Source organism: Emys orbicularis, chromosome 6, assembly GCF_028017835.1.
Source record: "Emys orbicularis isolate rEmyOrb1 chromosome 6, rEmyOrb1.hap1, whole genome shotgun sequence".
In the NCBI taxonomy this organism is placed as follows: Eukaryota; Metazoa; Chordata; order Testudines; family Emydidae; genus Emys; species Emys orbicularis.
In genome coordinates this window covers 59,729,944-59,753,774 of record NC_088688.1, presented here as the reverse complement: position 1 = coordinate 59,753,774, position 23,831 = coordinate 59,729,944, and the positions used below count along the sequence as shown (strand labels likewise).

The following is a 23,831-nucleotide window of genomic DNA, read 5'->3' as shown; positions in this document are numbered from 1 at the left end:
AAAGAGAAACTACCTTGGTGTAATTTAAAGCAGACTCCAGGCTGCTCTGAGTTATGCCAGTAGCGGTTATATTAGTCTCCCAGGGTTCAGCACCTCCTGACTGTGGCATGCCCCCTTCTGTCCCATTTGCCAAGTTAGAGGAGCAGGTGGTGTAAAGCCAGTTTTATGCCAACCAAAGATTCATTTGTCCCATGAGAATCGTCCCTTATTTGCTGAAGGTGGCTTTAAGTGCCTTTTCACTGCTGGAGCAGTGCAAAGGGCACTTAGCAACAAGGATCTGGCTTAATGGTTTTACATCAGAGAGAAAATGAACCTATCATGACTGATTTTGCAAGATGGTACTGGTTATATACAATAGGATTTTCAAAGGCATCTGATACCATTAAGTCATTTTAGAAAATCCCACCCATTTCTTATAGAACAGCGAAGACCAGAAAGAAACAGTATAAGATGCACAAGAGTGTATGTGAAAAAGAAATATTAAAAATTGGAAGTGAAAGTGTTTGAAATGAGAATTCCACATGAGGAATGGGAGGGAGAGAAGGAACTACATCCTCTCAAGTGTGCCGGAGATGCCCTGACACACATGAGAGATGGGGAAGGGGAGGCAAAGGGGCATAGTCCCTAGGCATGTGTTAGAGGAGCCACAGGGCTGCTCTAATATGTGCCAGCACTAGTGGGACCCCCAGTGCAATCTGGCAACACCTTGCTTTCTCTCTAGAATGTTCCCCTATGTTGGGAAGGCCATGAATGGATGACACTGAGCCATCTATGCCAATCAGAGATTCTCCTTGTATTGGGAATCCTAGCTGTTTGTCTAAACTAGCTTTCCATCTGTTTTGAGCCAGTAAAGCATGGCCAAAGATACTGACCCCAAATTTGCCTGATTTAATCCAAAGTAGATATCTCGGTAGCATGTCTAGCAGGAGATATGTCATCACCACCTCAAAAGGTAGTGATCCTGCAGAGTTTACTCATAATGTTGACAACATGCCCTACTAATTATCTATAAAGATAAGGGTAATGGAAACTATTGACAAAAAAGTAACTTAGTTTGGTTACTTAGCCTACTTTCAGTCCATAATCTTATGTTGAAAAGAGACTATTTAAAAATAACGATATAATAAAACCAGTGTGTTTAACTGTCTATGTTACAGTGCCAGTTATGTATAAAACTCAGCTGCAAAAAATTTACCAGTATCTAAGAAATAAAATGATTTTTTAAAATTTCACAACTTTTTTAATTCTCGTGTTTCATATTTGTTCTTAAAGAGATTTTTGTCTTTTTAACTCAAAACTATTTATTTTTCCAGGACATTTCAGAATGGTTTTGGTGAGCTACTTCCATCAGATTTCTCCAAACCTAATATCAGTCACCCATTACACTGGCTATCTTGCATAACACCATTTTGTCCTCCTTTACTTATGTGAGTATCTCTAGTTGATATAAATAAGAAAAAAAATCAGATAGTTAATACTAGTTAGATATTGCTGTGATATTGTGCAGATAGTGTTCCTAGATAAATATTGTAGTTAAAATTCAGTTGAAACAATATATAAGCACTTTTTGGAATTTATTACAAGTTTTATTTGATGTAAAGTGTTCTGTTTAAACTTCCATGATCTGTAAGAAAGGTCATGAGGAAGGCAGTGCGTTATGTAGCTCTTTAGCAGTGTATTTATGTTATGTTAGATATCTGAATTATTTTCAATATTTCATATTTTAATATTTCATGTTTGTTTCATGAAAATATAAATATACAATAGTTGACAATCATGTAATTCAGCACAGATACAATTTTCATAGCATTTAATTTAGGGGGAAATTAAAAGGGCTAGCTCAAAAAAGTAGGTGTGATATTTAAATACTGAATTGAAAAATATGCCCGTATTTTCCATTGCTTGGTTATATTTGATTTTTTAGGGAACTTGCTACATGTTTAAAAGCAAATGAATAATTTCTCTTTCTGCTTCACTGCATATAATGACAAGTATCACAAGGCATATGTTACAAGCTGTGCTGTCATTCCCTTTCTAATTTTGGTCCCAACATACTCACAGACCCATTGTCGATCCTCTCCCAATTCCTTTGCCTCTTCCCCATAACTCCCCAAGTTATTTTTGACTTCTAGCATTTTCTAAGAGACCTTCCCCTTCATTTTTCATAATTTAGATGTTTGTAAATCTGTATATTTATTCTGAGAACATATATTTTCGTATTTAAAAACAATAAAGAAAAGACAAAGGAATCTGGCTCCATTCTTAAAATAACTTATGCTAAAATGGAAGGGCCTGCTGCAGTGAAGACCATAGCCAAGATCCTCAGCTTTGAGCCACTTTTGTGATCTCCTGATTCTGGGCCAGTTCCCACAATGTAACTTATGCCATGGATGACCAGAGTAAAAAGATGCCCTTAACACATCTTGTACCTCTTACAGGGAGAAGGGCAGTGTAGAGTAGCAGCTATTATTGTCTCTTACTCTACCCAAGGATTCCTCCTATTCAAGGAAGCCCCATTTCAGTCAGTAGCAAAACTCCCACTAACTGCAGGGGCGTCAGGATTTCACACATGGTCTTTAGAGCAGCTTTGCTCTGAGGAAGTGGCTGAAAGCTGCTCTGACACTACTCAGGACTTATGTATTACCTCTGTGTGGGACAAAAATTATCAGAATATAAATGATGGGACTCTATGCACCACTCTATACACTGAAGAAGTGAATTCTGAGGTAGGCCGGCATAGGAAAATAGGAGGGAGATAAGAAGAGGGCAAATCCACCACAAGCAACATGGCCTGTTTGTCCACACAGAGACAATCCATATGACCAGACTCTAAAAACACTTAGGGTACGTCCAGACTACCCGCTGATTCGGCGGGTAGTAATCGATCTATTGGGGATCGATATATCGCGTCTCATCTAGACGCGATATATTGATCCCCGAACGCACTCCCGTCGACTCCGGAACTCCACCAGGGCGAGCGGCGGTAGCGGAGTCGACGGGGGAGCCGCAGCCGTCGATCCCGTGCCATGAGGACCCGAGGTAAGTTGAAATAAGGTACGTCGACTTCAGCTACGCGATTCCCATAGCTGAAGTTGCGTATCTTACATCGCCCCCCCTCCCCCGTAGTGTAGACCAGCCCTTAGTACTTGTCTTTGGCAACAACATTTTCACCTATTCAGAAAATTCAATGCAATACCCCACATTTTGATGGAAGTACCACCAACTTGTAGAAGGGACAGATTTTGAGAATTATCAATTTTGCTATGAATATTTTGCCTAGTATATTTGTATTATGGAAGTTTTCCTCTTTCCAATATCGTGTATGAAGTGTGAACAATAAAAAGTAAAAAAGAAAAAGTATTCAAGCTACAGAAAACTGTAGTATTAAAGTATCCTAACTATTTATTAATCCTTGTAAGTTTCAGCTTCTAAAAAGAGTTGTGTTCATATTCATAGCAAAGTTTAAAACAAGTGTGTTTGTTTAGTGCCTCACACAGTGGGACACTGATCCATGACTGGAGTCCCTAGATGCTACTTCACAACAAATATTAATAATAATTATTATTATTATTTTGTCCTGTCTAAGCTGGTGGTGCTTCCATGAAAATGCAGAGTCCATACAACTGAAATGTTTGTTAATCTCAGAAGAGAAGTTCAGTATAATAGTATGCTGTGTTGCTTATGATGGCTCAGATCTATACTGGAGTTAGATATGAAAAAGTGAGAAATTGTGTTAATCTGATCTTAATGTACTCAAACATCTTGTTGGTTTTAGAAGTAACCTAAGGGTGGAGGAAAGCTTGATATATTAAGAATTCTAGATACATGTACACATTGATTTATACAATGTTTCTTTGACTTTTAATTTTTTTGTTTTTTTTTAAATAAACATTGTTAACTTGTTTGTCTAATAAAAAAGGTTCAATTTTGCACATTTATTTTTCATGTTAGATTCCAACAAAAATAACACATTTGTTTATCAAACTATTTAGTGACTAGTTTTAATGAATATTTATGTTCTTTTAGTGATTTGGTTTGATGATTCAGAAATTGCTTTTTTATGGACCTATAACTCTACTATTGGCAATCATCACTCTTCTCTTTTCTTCCATGATTACAAAATTGAACATTTAAATGTCTGATATTTATATATAGTTTACCTTTTGTCTCTTTTTTTATGAGGCTAGTGTTATGTTCATGGCTACATGAGCTAGGAGGATGAGAACATATGCCTCTCCATATGTCCAATACAAAAACTTCTCAGTGCATTTATTGGTGCTAGCTCAGTGGCTGTAGGGAATGTCTGCAACATTTTATTTTTCCTCTGAGTGAGTCACACCACTGTACATTTCAATTTGCAAGAGGCTTAAAGAGCCAAGAACTGGTGTATATAATATATTGCAACATGATAACTTCCCATCTGGTCAATGACAGACAAGCTTTATTTCTACCCAGATATTCTAAAAATGGCTTTTAATTTATTATAAGTAATTTTAAATATTCATATTCATATACCCAACTGTCCAAACACCTTACTTGTCTCATATTTGGGGGGCAATGAAAAGCAGTGGTGGAAAGGGTGCTGTACAAATATATGAAAGCCAGCCATAAAGGTAAACACAACTGAGGCTGGACACTGTAATTTCACTGAATTTATGAAAATGTCAAGTTTACACATAAGCCAGAATGCTAAACGTCATTAATATTAGTGATTTTTTTAATGTTTACCTTTCTTGTAACATAATTCCTGCTTTGTTGTTTTTATGCATGTGTTAAAGACCTGTTGTATATATAATATATAAAGTATTTTAAGAATAGTTATTAAAAATGGAAAGGATTAATCCTGAAAAAAAATTTAATAGATGTAAAAAAATTCAAGGTTTTCTGTTTGCTGTAAATTGTATTAAGATTTGAATATGTGTGTATACATATTAGTCCTATATAAATTACAAATCTATATATCCATATTTATTAATAAACAATTAACATAATTGTCAAGCAGTTAGGGTTTCTACACACACAACATACTTGACACAAACTCACAAAAGCATGAAAATGACAGGGAAGCCACCTAACAATATTTCTCCATCCACAGCCACATACCATCCCCACAATTACCATACACCACAGACAGTGCAATCATAACATTGTCCACTCACAATACCAAACTACCCACTCACAATACTGTTCTTTGCAGATGTTTGGCATAATGGTGTTTTGGGCTGTGGGGAAGTTTGGTAAAGGGGGTTATGGGAGGCAGACTTACAGTACATGATCTGAGGCAAATAGGTTTTTGTGGTAATGGTAAGGTGTGTGCTTGTGGGTTTAGGAGTAGAGGGAATGTACTGTTATGTGGCTTAAGATATTACAGTGATGAGCACAGTATAAAAGCCTGTGTAGAATAGAATAGAACTTTTCATTTCCATGCTTTTTTATGGGTTTCTGACTGGTATACTATGTATGTAGTAACCCTGACTGAACAACAGAGGTTTTGGTGGATTCATTTCTAAGGAGTTTTAATGCTCAAATGAAGATGAAGAGTTGAATGATGAGGCAGGCGAATGAGGGATGGCAGTGGCAGACCCATGGAGGTAGAAGTGCAGCAACTGACAAAGATTATTTTCCATCAGCAAGTCGTCTGGGTTATGTGCCAGCTGCCCATAAATGGCACATATTTATGTTCAGCTCCACATAAATCCTTCTCCATTGCAGGATACAATCTGACAGAAAAGTGTAGTTCCTGGTGAGAAGATTTTATCTGATAGAGAAGGTTTTGTGTGTGCACTAGCACATAAAATTTATGCATGTATAGTTTTTGCACTGGTATAAGTACTTAATGCACTGATGCATGTCACATTTATGTGTATAAAGTTTATACGCATAGTGAATAAACTTTCTCAATCATCAACCACTGGAGCATATAGGTTCGGCTCAAATGAATAAGTGTAATGGCTAAAAATGATGCAAAATTGGGTTTCTTTTAAAATCATATTTTATGCAGGAAAACAGTCCTTTTTTTTTTTTTTTTTTAAATGTCAGTCAACATTGAAAGGGAATACTGCCAAGGACAAATTTTGTCCAGAACCCAATTTCAAAGACTTCCTTCTAAAAACTTATGATGAGAAATAAAATAAAATCTAAATAGAAAATTCAAAAGCCATAAAAACTAACACTTTGTGGAATTATACATCAAGAAGACAATTACTTTAGAGAAAAGCAAGATTTTATGCTCATTCTAAGCCCATTTTAGAACTCTACTTTAACTATGGAGTCAATACTAAGAGCCTCCATAATGTAATAAAATATTAATGGTAGAACCTGTCAATTACTGAAGAAAGAACATTTGTGATCATTCATTTGGATTCTGAATGGCTTTGTGATTCAGTCATATTTGTGCCTTTTTTAATTGCTGTTTGTGAACATTCACATGAACAGGTCCACATTTACAGAAAAACTGGGTTTTCTAAAATGAAGTATATCAATGATCCCTGTGTTGATTAAGGGATCATTGTCAAAAGGGCAACATCTTTGTCAGAGCTGAACAACTCTGACAGAAAAGGGGAACGTGGGGATCTGTTGTAATAATTGGCCCAACAAATTTACCCTAATTATAGTGAAAGTGAAAGTTCATAAGAAGTCACAATAAGCTATAATAATAAATGTTAATGGGAAAAGGTGCAAAAGTGAGAAAGACTGAAATAATCCAAACAAAAAGGCCTACTGATATAATTCAATTACTGTGTTGCATCATGCTTGGTAAACAAGACTGTGTGAAACCAAAAATCAGTGAACCAAAATTGGTGGGTCAGAAATTAGGCCTAATATGTGTCATAGAGTTTAAGGCCAGAAGGGATCATCAGATCATCTAGCGTGACCTCCTGTTAGGGTGACCAGGTGTCCAGTTTTTGACTGGAACACCTGGTCAAAAAGGAACCCTGGCAGCTCCGGTCAGCACCACTGACCAGGCTGTTAAAAGTCTGGTGGGTGCAGGGCTGGCAGGCTCCCTACTCAGCTCTGCGTGGCTCCCGGGAAGCGGCCAGCATGTCCCTCTGGCTCCTAGGCAAAACGGGTGGCTGGGGGGCTCCATGCACTGCCCCCTTGAGCGCCAGCTGTGGGTGGGAGCAGCACACAGAGCCGCCTGGCCGCGCCTCTGCCTAGGAGCTGGAGGAACATGCCAGCCACTTCCCAGGAGCCGCCTGAGGTAATAGCTGTCCGGAGCTGCACCCTGAACCCCCTCCCACACCCAAACTCCCGCTCAGAGCCCACACCCCAACCCACTGCCCCAGCCCGGTTAAAATGAGCGAGGGAGGGAGGGAGGAGGGATGGAGTGAGCAGGGGTGGGGCCTCGGAGAAGGGGCAGGGCTGGGCTGGGTCTCAGGGAAGGGATGGGGCAGGTGCTGGGCAAGGGTGTTTGGTTTTGTGCGATTAGAAAGTTGGCAACCCTACCTCCTGTATATCTCAATCCACCAACACCATCCAGCACCCTCACAACAAACCCAACAACTGAAATTAGATCAAAGTATTACAGCTCACAGGAGACTAGACTATTAGATGCCACAGGCAGAGAAATAGGAGGGACCAAGGTTCACCAGTGCCCGAGGCCCCTGCAACAGCAGGGAAATAATTAAGCGAGATATCGCCAGATACTCCTGGCAAGTGACCTGCATCCACGCGCTGCAGAGGAAGGCGAAAAAACTCACACTCACTGGCAATATCAGACAGCCAAGCAACTGAGAGAGAGAATGCTCAGTGCCACTTCAGAGCTCTGGTCCACCCCATCTCCAGCCATGATCATCCCTGATGCTTCAGAGGAAGGAGATTTAAAAGCCTCCCAGAATATGTTGGAGAGCAGGGGGGAGTGGGGGAGAGAATCCATTCCTGACTCCTGCAGATGGTTAGCTGGAAATCTTGAAACATGAGCTTTTAGGAACATAAGACATAAACTGGAAGTGAGGTCCAGAGCTGTTGAACCCTGCTTCCCACCATCACAAGCTACCCTGTCACACAATTGCACTCATAAATATGTCCAGCTCTCCCTTAAAACTAATTAAGTTGTTTGCCCCCACAACACTTATTGGGAGTCTGTTCCAGAACCTCATCCCTCTATTTAGAAACCTTCTTCTGATTTCCAGCCTGAATTTGTTCATGGCCAGTTTATACCCATTGTGCCAACATTGTCCTTTAGCTTAAATAGCTCTTTATCCTCCCTGTCATTTAGCCTCCTAATGTATTTATAGAGAGCAATCATATCCCCTCTCGGCCATCTTTTTGCTAGACTAGAGAAGCCAAGCGCTTCCAGTCTCCTCTCATCAGATAGGCCCCTCATTCCTCTGATCATCCTAGCAGCTCTTCTCTGCACCTGCTCCAGTTGAATTCATCTTCCTTGAACATGGGTTGCCAGAATTTATCTCCAAATGAGATCATACCAGTGCCTTGTACAGTGGCATTAATATTTCTCTATCTCCACTGGAAATGCCACACCTAATACATGTGAATCACATTTGCCTTTTTCACAGCTCCATCACATTGGTGGCTCATAGTCATCCTGTGATCAACCCACACATCTGCTCTTTCTCCTCTTCTGTCGCTTCCAACTGAAGAGCCTCTGGCTCATGCCAGAAATTCTTATTATTAGACCCTACGTGCATGACCGTGCATTTTGTACTATTGAATTTCATCCCATTTCTGTCACTCCAGTCTTTAAAGTCATCCAGTTCTTCCTGTATAATATTCTGATCCTTCTCTGTATTGAAAATGCCTCCCAACTTTGTCATCCGCAAATTTCATTGCCATGCTCCTACTTTTTGTGCCACAGTCATTCATAAAAATATTGAATAAGATTAGTTCCAAAATCAATCCTTGAGGAACTCCGCTAGTCATCTCCCTCTGAACTAATAATTCACATTTCAGCACAACCTTTTCCCTTTTAGCCAGTTCCTTATCCACTTTACAATGCTTGTATCGATTCTCATCTTCCTAGTTTAATTCAGAATTTCCCAGCTGGCACCATCTCAAAAGCTTTCATAGAATCATAGAATATCAGGATTGGAAGGGACCTCAGGAGGTCATCTAGTCCAACCCCCTGCTCAAAGCAGGACCAATCCCCAGACAGATTTTTACACCAGTTCCCTAAATGGCCCCCTCAAGGATTGAAGTCACAACCCTGGGTTTAGCAGGCCAATGCTCAAACCATTGAGCCCAAGTATATTAAATCCATTGTACTTCCCTTATCTAAAAAATCAGTTATTTTCTGAAAAAAGGAAATCAGGTTAGTCTGGCATGATCTACTTTTGGTAAACCAGTGTTGCATTTCATCCCCTTTACCATTTACCTCTATTGCAGGGGTGGGCAAACTACGGCCTGCGGGCTGGATCCGGCCCCTCAGGGCTTTGGATCCGGCCCGCAGGATTGCCCCCCGTGGGGCCGCAAGCCCGGCACCGCTCTCAGAAGCGGCCCCCGGGCAGGGGGGCAGAGGGCTCCGTGCATTGCCCTTGCCTCCAGGCACCGCCCCCGCAGCTCCTGTTGGCCAGGAATGGAGAACCGCAGACAATGGGAGCTTCGGGGGAGGTACCTGGAGGCACGGCAAGGGCAGCGCATGCAGAGCCCTCCATCCCCCCTCCCCTAGGGGCCGCAGCGCTTCCTGGAGTGGCACGGGGCCGGGGACAGGGCAGGCAGGCAGGGAGCCTGCCCTGGCCCCGTTGCACGCCGCTGCCACCCCGGAGCTCGAACCCCTTCTGCACCCCGCCCCCCAACTCCCTGCCCTAAGCCCCCTGCCTGCACCTCGCACCCCTCCTGCACCCCAACTCCCTGCCCTGAGTCCCCTCGTACACCCTGCACCCCAACCCCCTGCCCTGAGCTCCCTGCTGCACCCTGCACCCCTGTGCACCCCAACCCCCTGCCCTGAGCCCCCTGCCACACCCCGCACCTCTCCTGCACCCCAACCCCTGCCTTGAGCCCCCTCCCGCAGTCCGCACCCCTGCCCTGAGCCCTCTCCTGCACTCCGCATCCCTCCTGCACCCCAACCCCCTTCCCTGAGGCCCCTCATACACCCCGCACCCCTCCTCTGCCCCAATCCCTTGCCCTGAGCCCCTTCCTGCACACCGCACCCCCTCCCACACCCCGCACTCCCTCCCGCACCCCAACCCCCTGCCCCGGGCCTGCATGCAATTTCCCCACCCAGATGTAGCTCTCGGCCCAAAAAGTTTGACCCCCCCGCTCTATTGATTTAATTATTCTTTCCTTCACAATTTGTTCTAAAGCCTTGCATACCACTGAGGTCAGACTAAGGGTATGTCTACACAGAAATGTAAGTCCAGGTTTGAACCTGGACTGAAGCCTAACCCCCCTTGCGTCCACACACCAATTGTGCTAACCTAGGGTCCCAGGGCCATGCAGGGATGGAAGGTCCAAGCCCTACTGCTTTCCTGTGTGTGCATGTGGCCACATGTTTGCACTTGACTCAGGTCCCGGAAGCAGGGCCGGCTCTAGGATTTTTGCCGCCCAAAGCAAAAACAATTTTGGCCGCCCCCCCCCCGTTTTTTAATTACCCCACCCCTGGACCCGCCTCAACTCCGCCCCTTCCCCAAATCCCCAGCCCTGCCTCCTCCCCCCAGGCTCTCAAGCCTAGGAGGGAGGGAGGGAGGGGGAGAACCGGCGCCCGCGCCGCGGCCACTCGGAGTCTCCCCCTCCCTCCCAGGTTTGAGAGCCTGGGAGGGAGGGGGAGACTCCGAGTGGCCGCAGCGCGGGCGCCGCTTCTCCACCTCCCTCCCAGGTTTGAGAGCCTGGGAGGGAGGGGGAGACCCCGAGCGGCCGCGGCGCGCGAAACAGCTGATTCGCGCGCCGTGGCAGCAGCAGTGGAGGTGAGCTAGGGTGGCCGGGGCACATTTTTAGGGGCGGCATTCTGGCGCCGGCCATGCCGCCCCTAAAAATGTGCCGCCCCAAGCACCAGCTTGTTTTGCTGGTGCCTAGAGCCGGCCCTGCCCGGAAGTCCTCCTGATGTATCCCAGAGTTTCTGGCAGCAGAGGAGCAGTGCTGCAGGCAGCCAGTGCAGTAGCTGGAAGCGCCATTACTGCCTGGCTGAGCAGTCTCGCCATTCCTGCTCCAGCTCCTCCTTGCTGCTGTGTAGAGCTTGCCTGGAGCAGGGAGCAAAGCTGACAGGTGCAAGGCAGCTACCAGTCACTCAGATGTTGAGAATACCCCTCCAATGGCTGTGCTGAGCTGGGAGCTTTGCCACTCCCCGTCCTCTGCTCTCTGGTCCTTGCTCCCAGGCCTCCCCTGCCCTCCCTGGCACTGTGTGTGCAAGGGCATCTGGGCTGTGTGCACTGTCAGAGCAACAAGTGGGAGCCAGCCCCCAAAACTTCCCTGAAGCCTCCTGCGGTGGCGGCTTCGGCTCCTCGCTAGAGGGAAGTTTTGGGGCTGGGTCCCACTCACCACGCAGACAGTGCATGCTGCCCGGGCGCGCCAGCACACACAGCCCCAGGGAGGGCAGAGGGGACAGAAACTGAGCGGGAACCAAGCGGCTGCCCTGCAAGGAGGGGGAGTGGCCAGGGTGTTGAGGGTCATCCTTCCCCCAACTCTACTGAGCTAGGAGCTCTGAGTCCACTGTTGGGGTCAGATGGGGCAGGGAGAGTGGGGAAGGTTGCTTGCAGCAGCCAGGTGCATCAAATTGTAGAACCAGACTCAAAATCAATTAACTTCTTAAATTTTGCATTTTGAAGCTGGCTCTTGGTGGTGTTCATTAGCTGAGCTCAAGTTAAATCCTGAGATGTAAATTCATTTGGATCCTGACCATAGTATTTTCCCCAGCTTTGTGTGTGTGTGGGGGGGGGGGGGCAGGGGGGCAAAATTTTAAAACAGGTAATTTTAAAGGATTGTATCTCAGGAAATCTGTGACCAGAATGAACTCAGATTTGAACGACTGTGTCTACCTAGAGCCCTTTGTTGGCATACCAGTTATTAGAGCAATCTCATTTTGCATGTGGATTTTGCAGGACTTGGAAAAATATCCTTTACACTGAAAACATGGCTCCTGTAGCACCCCATTACATACTCCTTTTAGCATTTTCATTGGTTTTGTTATTTATCCACTTCTTATACTTGATTTCAGATATTTTATAGCCTCATGCTAAACAATTAATGTAACACTGTACTAAAATATAATAACCTCAAATTTATTGAAGCACAAGAAAATTCATTTTTGCCTCATGGAACAAGAACATACATGGTTCCACGAAAGAGATAAGTGGGGTTACTTTGTATCAGTTATAAATTTGGCAGACTACCAAATGTTAATTTGCTTTTAGCTAGTTGAGATTAAATGTAATTCCTTCCCTGAGCAGCCTTAAAGTAAGCAAGCATGAAAGCATTTTCTGAGTAATCTGGGAGGAATTGACATTTAAAGGAGTTAGCATTACATCTGCACTTTAAGGCTATTAATTTCATAGATAAATTAACTACATTATTCTGTCTTTATCTTACATTTTGAAAGGACTCCATCAACCGGAGAAATGGCAGCCCAGGGTCAACTGAAACTGCTCTTATCCCAACCGTATTGTAATTGGAACTTGCTTTTGGAAACACTGCTACATCAGGATTGTCTCTTAGTGAAAATTTTATTGAAAAGTTCAAGTAAGTATTTGTGCTTTGTTTGTAAGAATGGCAGCAAGAAAACACACACAAATTTTTGAGTTTTGCTATATTTTTCACTACTTGACTATTGATGGAAGGATACCAGCCAGTTGTGGGTATCAGTAGTTACCCAATTATCAGTGGGACAAATATTGTACTGGGGGAGGGTTGGAGGGAGGAAGAATCCTTTTTCACTTTTTACTAAGAGAGTTGCAGTCAATCTGAACATTCATATTTTGAAGGCAGATAGCATTTTGATAAAATAGACCACTGTCACAACTTCAAATCAGTTTGCTTTTAAGAAGAAATGGATGAATTTCAACTTATCAGAGTTTTGATATCAAAACTGCTTTAATTAGCTTTTGCTTGAAAAAAACTAGTCTGAGTTAGGACTCTAAAGGATCACTTCCTTTCAACATTGAAAAGCTTCTAAGAGATTTTGGTTAAGAAATTGTACGTGTTTGTTACTGTAAACTGCAACTGTATTCTTCCTCATATTTTAATAGTTAGAGATATGTAATTATGCGAGAAATAGGAAAGCAAGTGGAAGAATGGTTCTACACAGGCTTTCATCTTTTATTGTGCTTTTACTGTGTTTGAAAACAATAAACATTATTATCACATCTAACACTTTAGTAGCTTTCAAATAAAGGAATCAAAATGCTGAATAGTTTATGATGTAGTTACTGATTTGGCATAAGGTTTGCCGTAATGTTGAACTATATTCTGTTGTTAAAAATCAGTTTTTATCATTCTTTTGCAAATGAATTTCTCATTACTTATCAAACAGAAAATATTACGTCCACATACTATTAAACATGACATAATTTACTTCTGTCATTTTAAAGTGGTCTTACATTTGTCAGAAGCACAACATTGCTTCAACTTCTGTCATGCTTCTTATTGAGTGCTGAACTGCATTCACTTACCTATTCAAATACCTGTCATCTTTTACAAAGACTGACAAATGTTTGATCAGGATAATATTCTTACCCTGGTGTTATCCGCTATTGAATTTTACTAGCTGCTTCAATTATCACAAGGATGAAGTGACAGAATTTATTAATCTATTGACTGACCAGCCCTTTGAGCTTCAGGGGAATATATGCTACTTAGACTTAGAAATTATGTTGTTTATATATGCTGTAGAGCTATATTAACTACAATAACATTGATAAATTGTTGTTTAATATAACATTGAAAAATTACTCTTTTTCTTCTAGAGTAATTTCTGTTTGATTAAGTATGTGCTGGTAAAATTGACCACATTCTTTACATTACAAATTTGATATTTTATAGGAAAGAAACATTAAGTGTTATAAAATAGTATACTGTATGGATCAACAAAACACCAATACCATTTCAAACAGTGCACTTTTTACACCTAAAACTCTCTGGGAAAACTGATACAGTCTTGATAATGTTACATATTTGTAGAAGTGTGATTGATCTAGCTTTCTGTATAAAATAATCTAAAATTATCAAGACCTATTTCTTGGTCATAGCAAAGACAGTAGATTTTGTTTTTTCTTCATGCAGCCCAAAGTCTTACACTAATACATGAATACATATTTCATCAGAAGTAGTAACTATTTATGTCGGAATTCAGAGTGATATGTTTAAGCAGTTAAAAGACAAGCATGTTATAATTTTGGATTTTGGAGTAATTTGCATAACTGACCACAAACTACCTGAAATTTAACTTCACAGCATGAGTCATGCAGAATTTCTAAAGAGAAAAAAAAAAAAATGTCTCAACTTTTTCCTTCTCTTATGCTCAAAAAGCAAAAATATGTCAGCATAAATTACATTTAAATAAATACTTAGATGTTTCAGATGTATTTAGTGGGTGGTGATGATTGATTGTACCATCATAGTGCCATTGCGCTCATTATGTGAGGCACTGCACAAATACATAGGGCTAGGTTGTAGTACCCACTCTCCTTATGTGGCTGTGTAGTTTTTCATAGATTCATAGATCCGAAGGCCAGAAGGGACTACCGAGATTATCTAGTCTGACCTGCTGAATAACACAGGCCATAGAACTTCCCCCAAATAATTCCTAGTTATGAATGGAAGGACTAGGAAGCTTTTCCTGTCCTTGTGTGGACTGTGTAAGAACCATCCAAAATATCAGCAGTGCCCAAGAGCAATTCTCCAAAATGGGAGAAGGGCAGGGAGTGGATGGAGCCGGGGCCGCACTGTAGCCAACTCTCATTATTTTATTATGAGTCTCTCTCAATATTTGATGATGGAATCATGTGAATACATAGAAATCTAAGTTTTCATTTTTAAAAAGTAAGTTTCTAACTCTCACAGTTGTGGAGAAAAGCTTCAAAATATGAACCCTAAGGATTCAAAACCTAAAAGGCAAATAAACTGATGCAACATTTATTATTTTTTTTAAATCTTGTGATTTTTTTAGCCACTTCAGGTGACTGAGCAGTTAATATTCAAAGAAAAGTAATTGGAACAAAGCGAGAGGGAACTGAATTTCAGAAATGTCTCATATCTCATAGGAGAATTCAGATACTCTACACCGCAACTGGATTGAGGAGTAAGGCAGGATTTCCCAACTCCTCCTTTGAGACTTTATCTTCCCTCATTTTGTACAAAAAATAATCCACATTCACTGAAACACAGTGATACCGATAAGATGTATATGGAGCTAAACTTGGCAAAATTCCTACTGGACAAGGAATCTGTATGTTCCTTTTAGATCAATTGATAGTGTTGCCAGGGCCGGCTCTAACTTTTTTGCTGCCCCAAGCAGCAAAAAAAAGCGCCCCCCCCGAACCCCCCCGCCCCCCACCGAGCGCCGCCGGAACCCCCCCCCCCCCAGCGCCGCGCCCGCGGCGCCCCCCCCCCGCCAAGCGCCGCGCCGCCGGAGCCCGCCCCCCCCGCCGAGCGCCGCACCGCCGGAGCGCCCCCCCCGCGGAATGCCGCGCCGCACTCCCCCCGCCGCCCCTTACCAGGTGCCGCCCCAAGCATGTGCTTGGTTGCCTGGTGCCTGGAGCCGGCCCTGAGTGTTGCTACTTGTAGACTATAAGGATACTAGTTTGAGGCCCAACTACAGTGCTGTCCTTTTTGCACAGACAGATTAATCTACTGACTATCCTGGAGAGTGAGACAGTACGTCATTCACTTGTGTGTGTCTGATCAAAATAAACTCCGAACTCTGAAACCAAGATTTTTACAAGTGGCTAGAGATTTTGGGTGCCCAGCTTGAGTTAATGAAGAGATTCCCGTTTTCAGACAACGCTGAGCACACGCCTATTAAAAAAACAAACCCTTTTAAGGTGTCAAAATCACTAGTCACTTCTGAAAATATTGGCCTGGGTGTCTTACCAGGACTGAGATTTTGTTTTCGAGAAATTATTATTTTTCATTATCACAAAAAATTAAAAAACAAAACAAAACTTGAGTGTTTGGGAGAGGTCTACAACTGTCATGTCATTTGATTTGCATATTAACCAATTGATTTATATTATTTCATTTTATTAATATAATAATGAAATTACCCAAGTGATGAGTAAAGTTTATTGATGGTAATCCTAACTATTACAGAAATAGCACTGTATTGATCACTGCTGTTTTAGTTTATGTATAGGTGAATAATAAAATTCTAATTATGTTTTGAATGTATTTTGAATTAAAGTAGGAGTATACTGTATTTTTTTTAAGTACTTCTGATATTTTTTTAATGACTGGCTATAACTTAAGCAGACATAATGAATCAAATGTTATTATGTGAAAGATTTCAGTGGTATTGTGTTTTGAAATGTAGTTCAAATACAGTTTTCAGTTTGCTTTGACACTTTTTATTTCTATAACTAGAATTAATTGGAAATTCTGCTAACCATTATTTTATTCATTTTCAAGAAATTGAAGTATCAGAATGTGATGAACAAAGTTCCTGCATAAAACAGATAAATAACAAAGAGCCTACTTTGACTGAAGCAATCTTTACAGTATTATCCTATTGCACTTTATCACCCAAATCACTCGGTAGAGTTCTTGAGAGCTACATGAAAAAAGAGCAACTATGGGATTGCTTATACAATATATCAGGTATGAAAACAATTAGAGATATAAACATTTTAAAGCCAGTGTTTAATCTTGTTCATTTTCAGATATATTAGTTTTTGATATTAGTTTTTGTTTTAATAAGTTGGTCTAAATTATGGAAGTTTACTTAAAATAATATTAGAATTTTGAAGTGTTTTGAAGAATCATATATGAATGTTTGCAGTCTAATACCTCATCAAGGGTTTGTAGAAACAGTGGAAATCTTCATGGATACAGTATCTGTGGTTGTAGAAAAATGTGTGGTACAGTGGGAGTCCAATTTTCAAAAGTGTCTGCCTCTGACTGTGGGGGTGAGGGCTGTTCCAAATCGCAGAGGGCCCAGGCAGCAAGCAGCAAACACCTCCTATAATTGCTGAATGCTTAGTTTCTCTGTTCCTGCCTATCTAACATAGGAGGTGCAGTGGGGCTGCTGGTTTGGGATGGATCAGAAGCCCTGCTACTTGGTGATGCAAAGGGAAAAGGGGTCCGAGTTGTGAGTGGACAGGGAGAGATGTCTGGGATAGGAGTTGGAGGCCACTGCTGATTTCCAAAGTGTTAGGGTGTAGGACCCAAGGGGAAGAAAGGGATGGGAGTAGATAGCTCTCTGTGCCGAGAAAGGGGAGTGGTGAGGCCCTGAGGAAAATAAAGTTGGGGAGAGGGGGGTCTGAGTGAAGGTGTGAGAGAGAAGAAAGAGGGTAGTGACCATCAAGGGGGTGGAGATGCTCCGCAAGAGTGAGTGAGCTGCAGGGAAGACCCGGTGGCCTGAGGCACAGAAGGAGGGGAGAAGAAGAAAGGCACAGAGGCTGTTGGGTTTCAAAGAGGGATGAGAGGTGGGGATCTATAGAAACTTACAGAAGGGTCCTGGGGTGGGGGATGAGACTTAGAGAGGGATGGAGGCAGACATTTGTCCCCCTGGACAGGTAAAAGAAGTTTGGACAAAGGCCTCTAGCTGACCCCAGAACAGGTGAAGAGAGTTAGGTTGTGTGGAAGCTTCCATTCCCCCAAAAAACAGTGGGAAAGGGAGTAAAATAGAAAAATGAAACAGGAGAGAGGTGATATAGCACAAAAGAAAAGAAGAAAAGGCAGGAGGGAAATAAGAGGAGAGGATAGATAACAAAGAGAAGGAAGAACTCTATGCTGTCAGTAACACCATCCTTTATCAATCAGACAGAATATGCTGCTTTAAGAAGAGCCTATTCAAATTTCCCTGACCTAAGATATGACAACTAAATGACCAAAGGAACCAACGTTCAGCTCCCATATATTTTAATAGACAACTCTATAGCGCCTACACTTCATAAAATTACTGCTCCAGCATCCCCACCTTGCATTCCCTCCCACTTGTCTCACCAAGACGTCTGCAGCAACTGCTTCCAAGAATGTTGAGCTACATTTTCAATCACTGTGGCTCAGTTTTCCTGCTACAGCACCCCCAGACCTCTCCCCGGCCTGAAACTATGATGGTGACATCTTCCCTACTGCTTTCTCTCTCCTTTCTCCATTCAGGTTTAACTGAAAATTCTCAAATTTTCTGAGGGACAATTCTGCTGAGTTCCATTTTGGGGTCTACTGTTAGCTGTCCTGCAGCCCAGTTCATTTGTTGATTGGTGTATGGTCCTTCTGTCTGCCTCATTCTCACCTTCCTTTTCCTCATTCCACTACCTTCATCACCCATCCACAAATCGCTTTTCATTTTAGTTCTGCATAGTAGTAAAGTAGTGGTGGCCTCTACTCAGTCAAAATTTTGAAGTTTTGTGACAATCTGCTTCCACACATGCCCTTCAAAATTGCCACTCCAGCATCTGGTGGAACTTCCAGTAGGAACTACATGCTACGTGACTTGAGGGCTGCAGCGCCCCTTTTCTGGAGAGAATGGTAAATTCTCTAAGATATTAAGAATAAGGGAAAGAATGCTCCTAAATCATCTTGATACCTGCTACTCACAATATAAACTGTGTTGTAGATAACTAACTTGTGGAATATTGTCTATAGTAATATTGTCTATAGACGGCACTCTGTGCTAGATGATGGGTTTTTTTTTTTAATTCCATCATTTTGTCACTAGAATGTTCTCTTCTGTTTTCCTTCTGCTTGCTTTCTTATTAAGCAGTACCAAACAGTCTGGTTAACTATCAAATACTATTCTCAGTTCTGTGCTAATGTTATTGATGATCCAGCTAGGGAGGTAAAGAAGTAAACAAAAATGGTCATATCAGCTGGCTTCATTAAAACAAATAAACTAAAAACATATGCAGCATGGAAAGGGACAGTATCAATTGGAAAAGTGTAATTTTTAGCTTCAAATTAAAGGGAAAAAGAAAAAAGAAATTAAACTATAAAATACATGCTCCTATAATATTAAATCATACAAGCCATATTATTTTAATTTTGTAATATTTCTCTAATTTGTTACAGGACTGTAACTATGAAGTTGTTCTGAATCATAATTTTGTTGCACTTCTTTTCACAAGGGTTTTATAATACCTCTTTTGGAAATTCTAATAGTAATCAAATGTGCACAAATGGCTGTTTGCAAATTGAATGTTTAATGCTTTTTTTTGTCTAAAGTTTCTAGTTGTGGTGAATCAGAGCCAGAGGTTATCAGATGTTTGAAGGTGACTTTGATTAATTCAGTCAAGGGTATAGTGAAGCAAATAATTTCTTTGATGCATTCGTGGGAGGCAACAGAGAACTATGGAACCTATCAACACAAGCAAATAGTTCCTGAAAGTTTGCTGAAGACAGTTCCAAAGGAATGGAATTATACACCTAGAGAAATGAAGAGAAAAGAATCTGGGAAATGTAGGTGACACTTAAATAGTGTTCTCATATAAACCTGTCATAAGAGCGTGTTATCCATTTAATGAGAACATATCAAAATTGAAGAATTAGAATTGATATGTGTTATGATTTGACAACAAACATTATTGTAAATTGCAAGCAAATTTCCTGATTTTTTTCAGAAAAGTATTAGTGAAATTGTTATAAGTCAGTACGTTTCTTCTTTATTAATTTAGAACTGCAGTAACTTGGGATTTACATCCTTGCACTCATCTGTGGTGTTTTTAAAGTCTATATAGTTATTTTAAGTCTTTTCACATATCTCACAGCACTATGTGCTTCAAGATATAGAACAATATGCTTCAAGGTATCCTAGGATGATCTCTTGGTGATCAAAACCAGGAAATCATTTTAGTTCATTTTGTTTCTCAACCAGTGTAAAGTACTGTGAACCTTTTAGATTTCATTGGTTGTAAATATCCCATAGTCATCACAGTTTTAATTAAGATATGTTATTGGGGTTGAAACATTACAACCTCATTTATCACTGCTTTATAACACAGCAATTTATATTTATATAGCATTGAAATTAGCATACAATATGCAACTGCAGATATTTTTCTCTAAACCATTATTAAAATAAGAAAAGTAATATGGTAAACATAGATAATAGAAAACATTTTTAAAATGGATAGGGAGTAAAGATTATTTCAAGTACTTTTTTTGACCACCTGTGGCTAAACAACCATGATTTTAATTTTTGCAAGGATCCAAAAAAAAATGATTGGCACCAAAATCATGACCTGATTCTCAGTTACACTGACATCCCTTCACAATATTCTGGCAATGAAAAGGGGCCATAAGGTGGGAGTAAATTATTTTTAAGTCTACTTTGTAAGGCCGCTTTACACTGCTTGAGCATCTACCCCATTCTTCTTCATATCCTTTTTCCTTCCCACTTTTTATTTCTTTCATGCTGTCTACTTGGCCTCCTTCTCTTTTTAATTGTGTCCTTCTCTCTCTTTTTTCAATCTGTGTCTCTTTTGTAGTTACCTTCCAATTTCCAGAAGGATTCAATAGTAGGTGCTGTACCAGCATACATCTTGCTTATATTGCAGAAGCCAATAATCATGAGTGATGTGAGGACATTTGTGGGCTTAAAAAGGAAAAGGGCGGGGGGGGGACTAAACATTACAAATACACTTCAAGACTCTGAGAGATTTAGCACATTACCCTACACTGCAAATTAAACAAAACAACAACAACAACACAAAGTAATTTTAAAGTCAAACTGTTGTCCCATTTTATTCCAAGTCACTCAGAATAATGAGTGATCTTTATCTCTATTAAATGTGCTGTAATATCTGGGCTGTGCTCTATTATTTGTGCTGTAATAGATGAGCACAAGAGGAATAGATATATATGGAATAGCTATCTTAATTCTACATTTTCTTGGTTTTCTATTTTCAGGTCATTACAGGATCTCATTTCAACAGATTTTTGGAGATTAATATACAGTAAAGCACAGTAGAGGTCTAGCTACACTTTTGAGCACTTAATCTTTTCAGCCATTTTCACTACAAAAGTTAGACATCATCATAGAACACTCATAACTGTACTGTGATAGAACCAGAATATTAACGTTAATCATACCTTCTTTTCTTTCTTTTTTTTAAGGCTTCACAAGGCTTGCAGCTCAGGCTGTATCTATTGTAATCAGCAAGTTACCTACAGTGATTGCATGTTTGCCTCCCCCAATTAAATACTTCTTTTTTCTGTCTGAGAGGAAAATGTCAAAAAACTTTGTTGAATCGAAGAAAGCTGGTCTGCTTGTCTGGAACTTGATTGTAATTATATGTCGGATATTTGAGGATGGAAACACCGCAGAACTTTTAACAGGTGCAACGCTTGACAGATGGAGCAAAGAGAAACTCAGTTTAGTTCGTGTGTGTTTGGAAAGTATTGTGGGAAAACAGAAAAGTAGTCCTAAACAAGTAACACAGAAGGTTATACAGAGTATAGAACAACAAAGACCAAACTGGATTGAAAGCCAGTTGCTGAAAGCAAGAAAATTGAGCACTGACTGGTAAGAAGAATTTAATATTTTCAGATGATATATTTCTTTCATTGAGCTATTTGCAAAAGTTCATAATAGCATCAAATAAATACATACCAGTGAACAAAATGCAGGTGAACACTGATTTTATTTTCCCTAATTTAGAGTAGTTCTTAAAAGAGTGAAAGTTTGATAGTAAAGGATTTGTGGAAATCAATTGCATAGTAAAAACGTAAACCACAGTTGTTTCATTGGAACAGTCTACTCACAAAGAGATTTCTGATTATCACAGTGATCGTAAAACAAGGACAATTTAGTTTCTAATCTTTCTTTATGTGAACAGGTACACTAACTGGAGGGCAGTATAGTATGTTTGTAAATGGATTTTGCTATGATGATTAAATTAAAGAGGACTTAATGTCTTTAAACAGCTTTCTATATTTTTTCTGTGATTAAAAAAATAAGCGTATTTCACTTTGTAGCAACAAACCCTGAGGGCAATTCGGGCATATCAAAACAGGACAGGGAAGGCACCCAACTGTTTCTTTATGAGACAAATATCAACGTTCTTGCAGATTTGACATCAATGTCCAAATGTTTTGAAACCTTGCTAAGGTTTCTGGAGGGGTTGAATGGATCTAAATATGCTTATGGCTTTCTCTTATCAAAAATTAGTTTTATGGAAGAAAATAGCCTAATTTTGGTGACATGTATTATTGTTTAAAAATACTATCTATCAGCTTTCTGATATTAATTTATAGGAGTTACACAAAATAAATTTAACTACTGAAAGTAAAATGGTTTGTCATTTTCATACATATTCTACAAGGTTAGTGTCATTAATTTCCTCCCAGTAATAATCCATATAAACAGTATAGAAATTCACATTTGAGTCACCAATCTAAATGAAAAGCTTTTGTGCAGCACACTGAGGTATGGCATTTTTTTCTTCTAGGGGCATTCAGTTGGCAAGAATAGCAATAAGCAGTAATAGTATCACACAAATGCTCATTGACATTGACCTTCATAATCTTTACATTTGCATTTAATACCAATTTACAAGCGTTAATCCAATGATTAAAAGATTAAAGGCAGATGCCATCCATGTGAGTAGTCATAAGGCAAAATATGTTCTTAAATTTGTAGACTAATATCGACCAGAATAATGTCATAATTCAATTTATAATTTACTCAGCTTATAGACCCCTTTTTAAAGCAATGGCAATCCAATTTAAGAGTAGTGTCTAAGTGATAGCTCCTAATAACTCTCAGAAATGTCCTTTAACTTTTTCTTTATGTCTGCTTAATTTGAAAAATTAATCATAAAGTCAAATAGGTATAGTATTATACTAATTTTCCTAATATTTTAAAAAATATCTAATAGCTGTCACACCAGGTATCTGACTTTGGGCAATGACTCTTTCCTTAAGATGCTGAACAACTAGTCAAAAGAATATTTTTACTCATTTTGAGTCTAGGGAATTGAATTATCAGTCTCCAGTCATGATGAGCTCTGCATGGGAGGGTCTCTGTACATAGAAGAACTCCCCACTGGAGCATGGGGTCTGCCAACATGAAGCTCATTGCAGGAGCAGGGTCTAAATTTGTGCTAGGCTACTGTGCCTGAAAGGGAAAGTGACTAAGTAGATGAGCTATTCAGTGCAGAACCAAAGGTTATTTATTAAAACAATTTATAAAACAGATCCAGTGAAGTAAGAAATTCAGAGTATTAGCAGAGGTAAGGAAATGGTCCATGTAGAATTGTTTAGTTTGCTAAACTAAAAAAGGATCTTTCAAGAAGGATTCTGATCTCAAACTGATTCTTTTGAGATAAGTTACCTATAAGAATCTTCAATAGAACACTGTGGAGCCCATCCTATGATTAAAATGATGTGTGTACGTATGCATGTACATCCATATTTATATGTGCACAATTATAGTATCTATCTATCTATCTATCTATCTATCAACAATTATAACATACACACACCCACACCATATCTCTAGTTTCTGTGTACCTGAACCACACAAGACATGTACCAGAAGTGCATAATATTTTTGTAAGCAAAAGCATATAGTGTTTTTTATGTTAAACAAGATTATTGTTTTGATTATATACAAAATTAGTTATTTTTTCAGTTGCTGAACATACATTTAACTTTGCTTTATGGAATTTTTTTTTTAAAACTACTGTGGAAAAAGTGGCAGCTGTATGCATTGCCTGTCTTTTATATTGCCTGAAAGCATTACTATTCATTAAAACAACCTTCACTTTGTAGTAACACCCGAGTTGTAAACA

The 23,831-nt window shown here is 40.2% G+C and overlaps 1 protein-coding gene across 1 annotated transcript in view; it reads left to right on the top strand.

Annotated features, from left to right (window-relative positions):
- The window catches only part of KIAA0825 (KIAA0825 ortholog), a 417,985-nt gene that overhangs the window by 176,697 nt on the left and 217,457 nt on the right, over positions 1-23,831 (top strand). Inside the window, exons 13-17 of the mRNA XM_065406817.1 lie at positions 1,314-1,427; positions 12,488-12,627; positions 16,510-16,698; positions 19,264-19,497; positions 21,154-21,562. Of these exons, the coding sequence (XP_065262889.1) occupies positions 1,314-1,427; positions 12,488-12,627; positions 16,510-16,698; positions 19,264-19,497; positions 21,154-21,562 (1,086 nt within the window). The remainder of the gene's footprint in view (positions 1-1,313; positions 1,428-12,487; positions 12,628-16,509; positions 16,699-19,263; positions 19,498-21,153; positions 21,563-23,831) is intronic.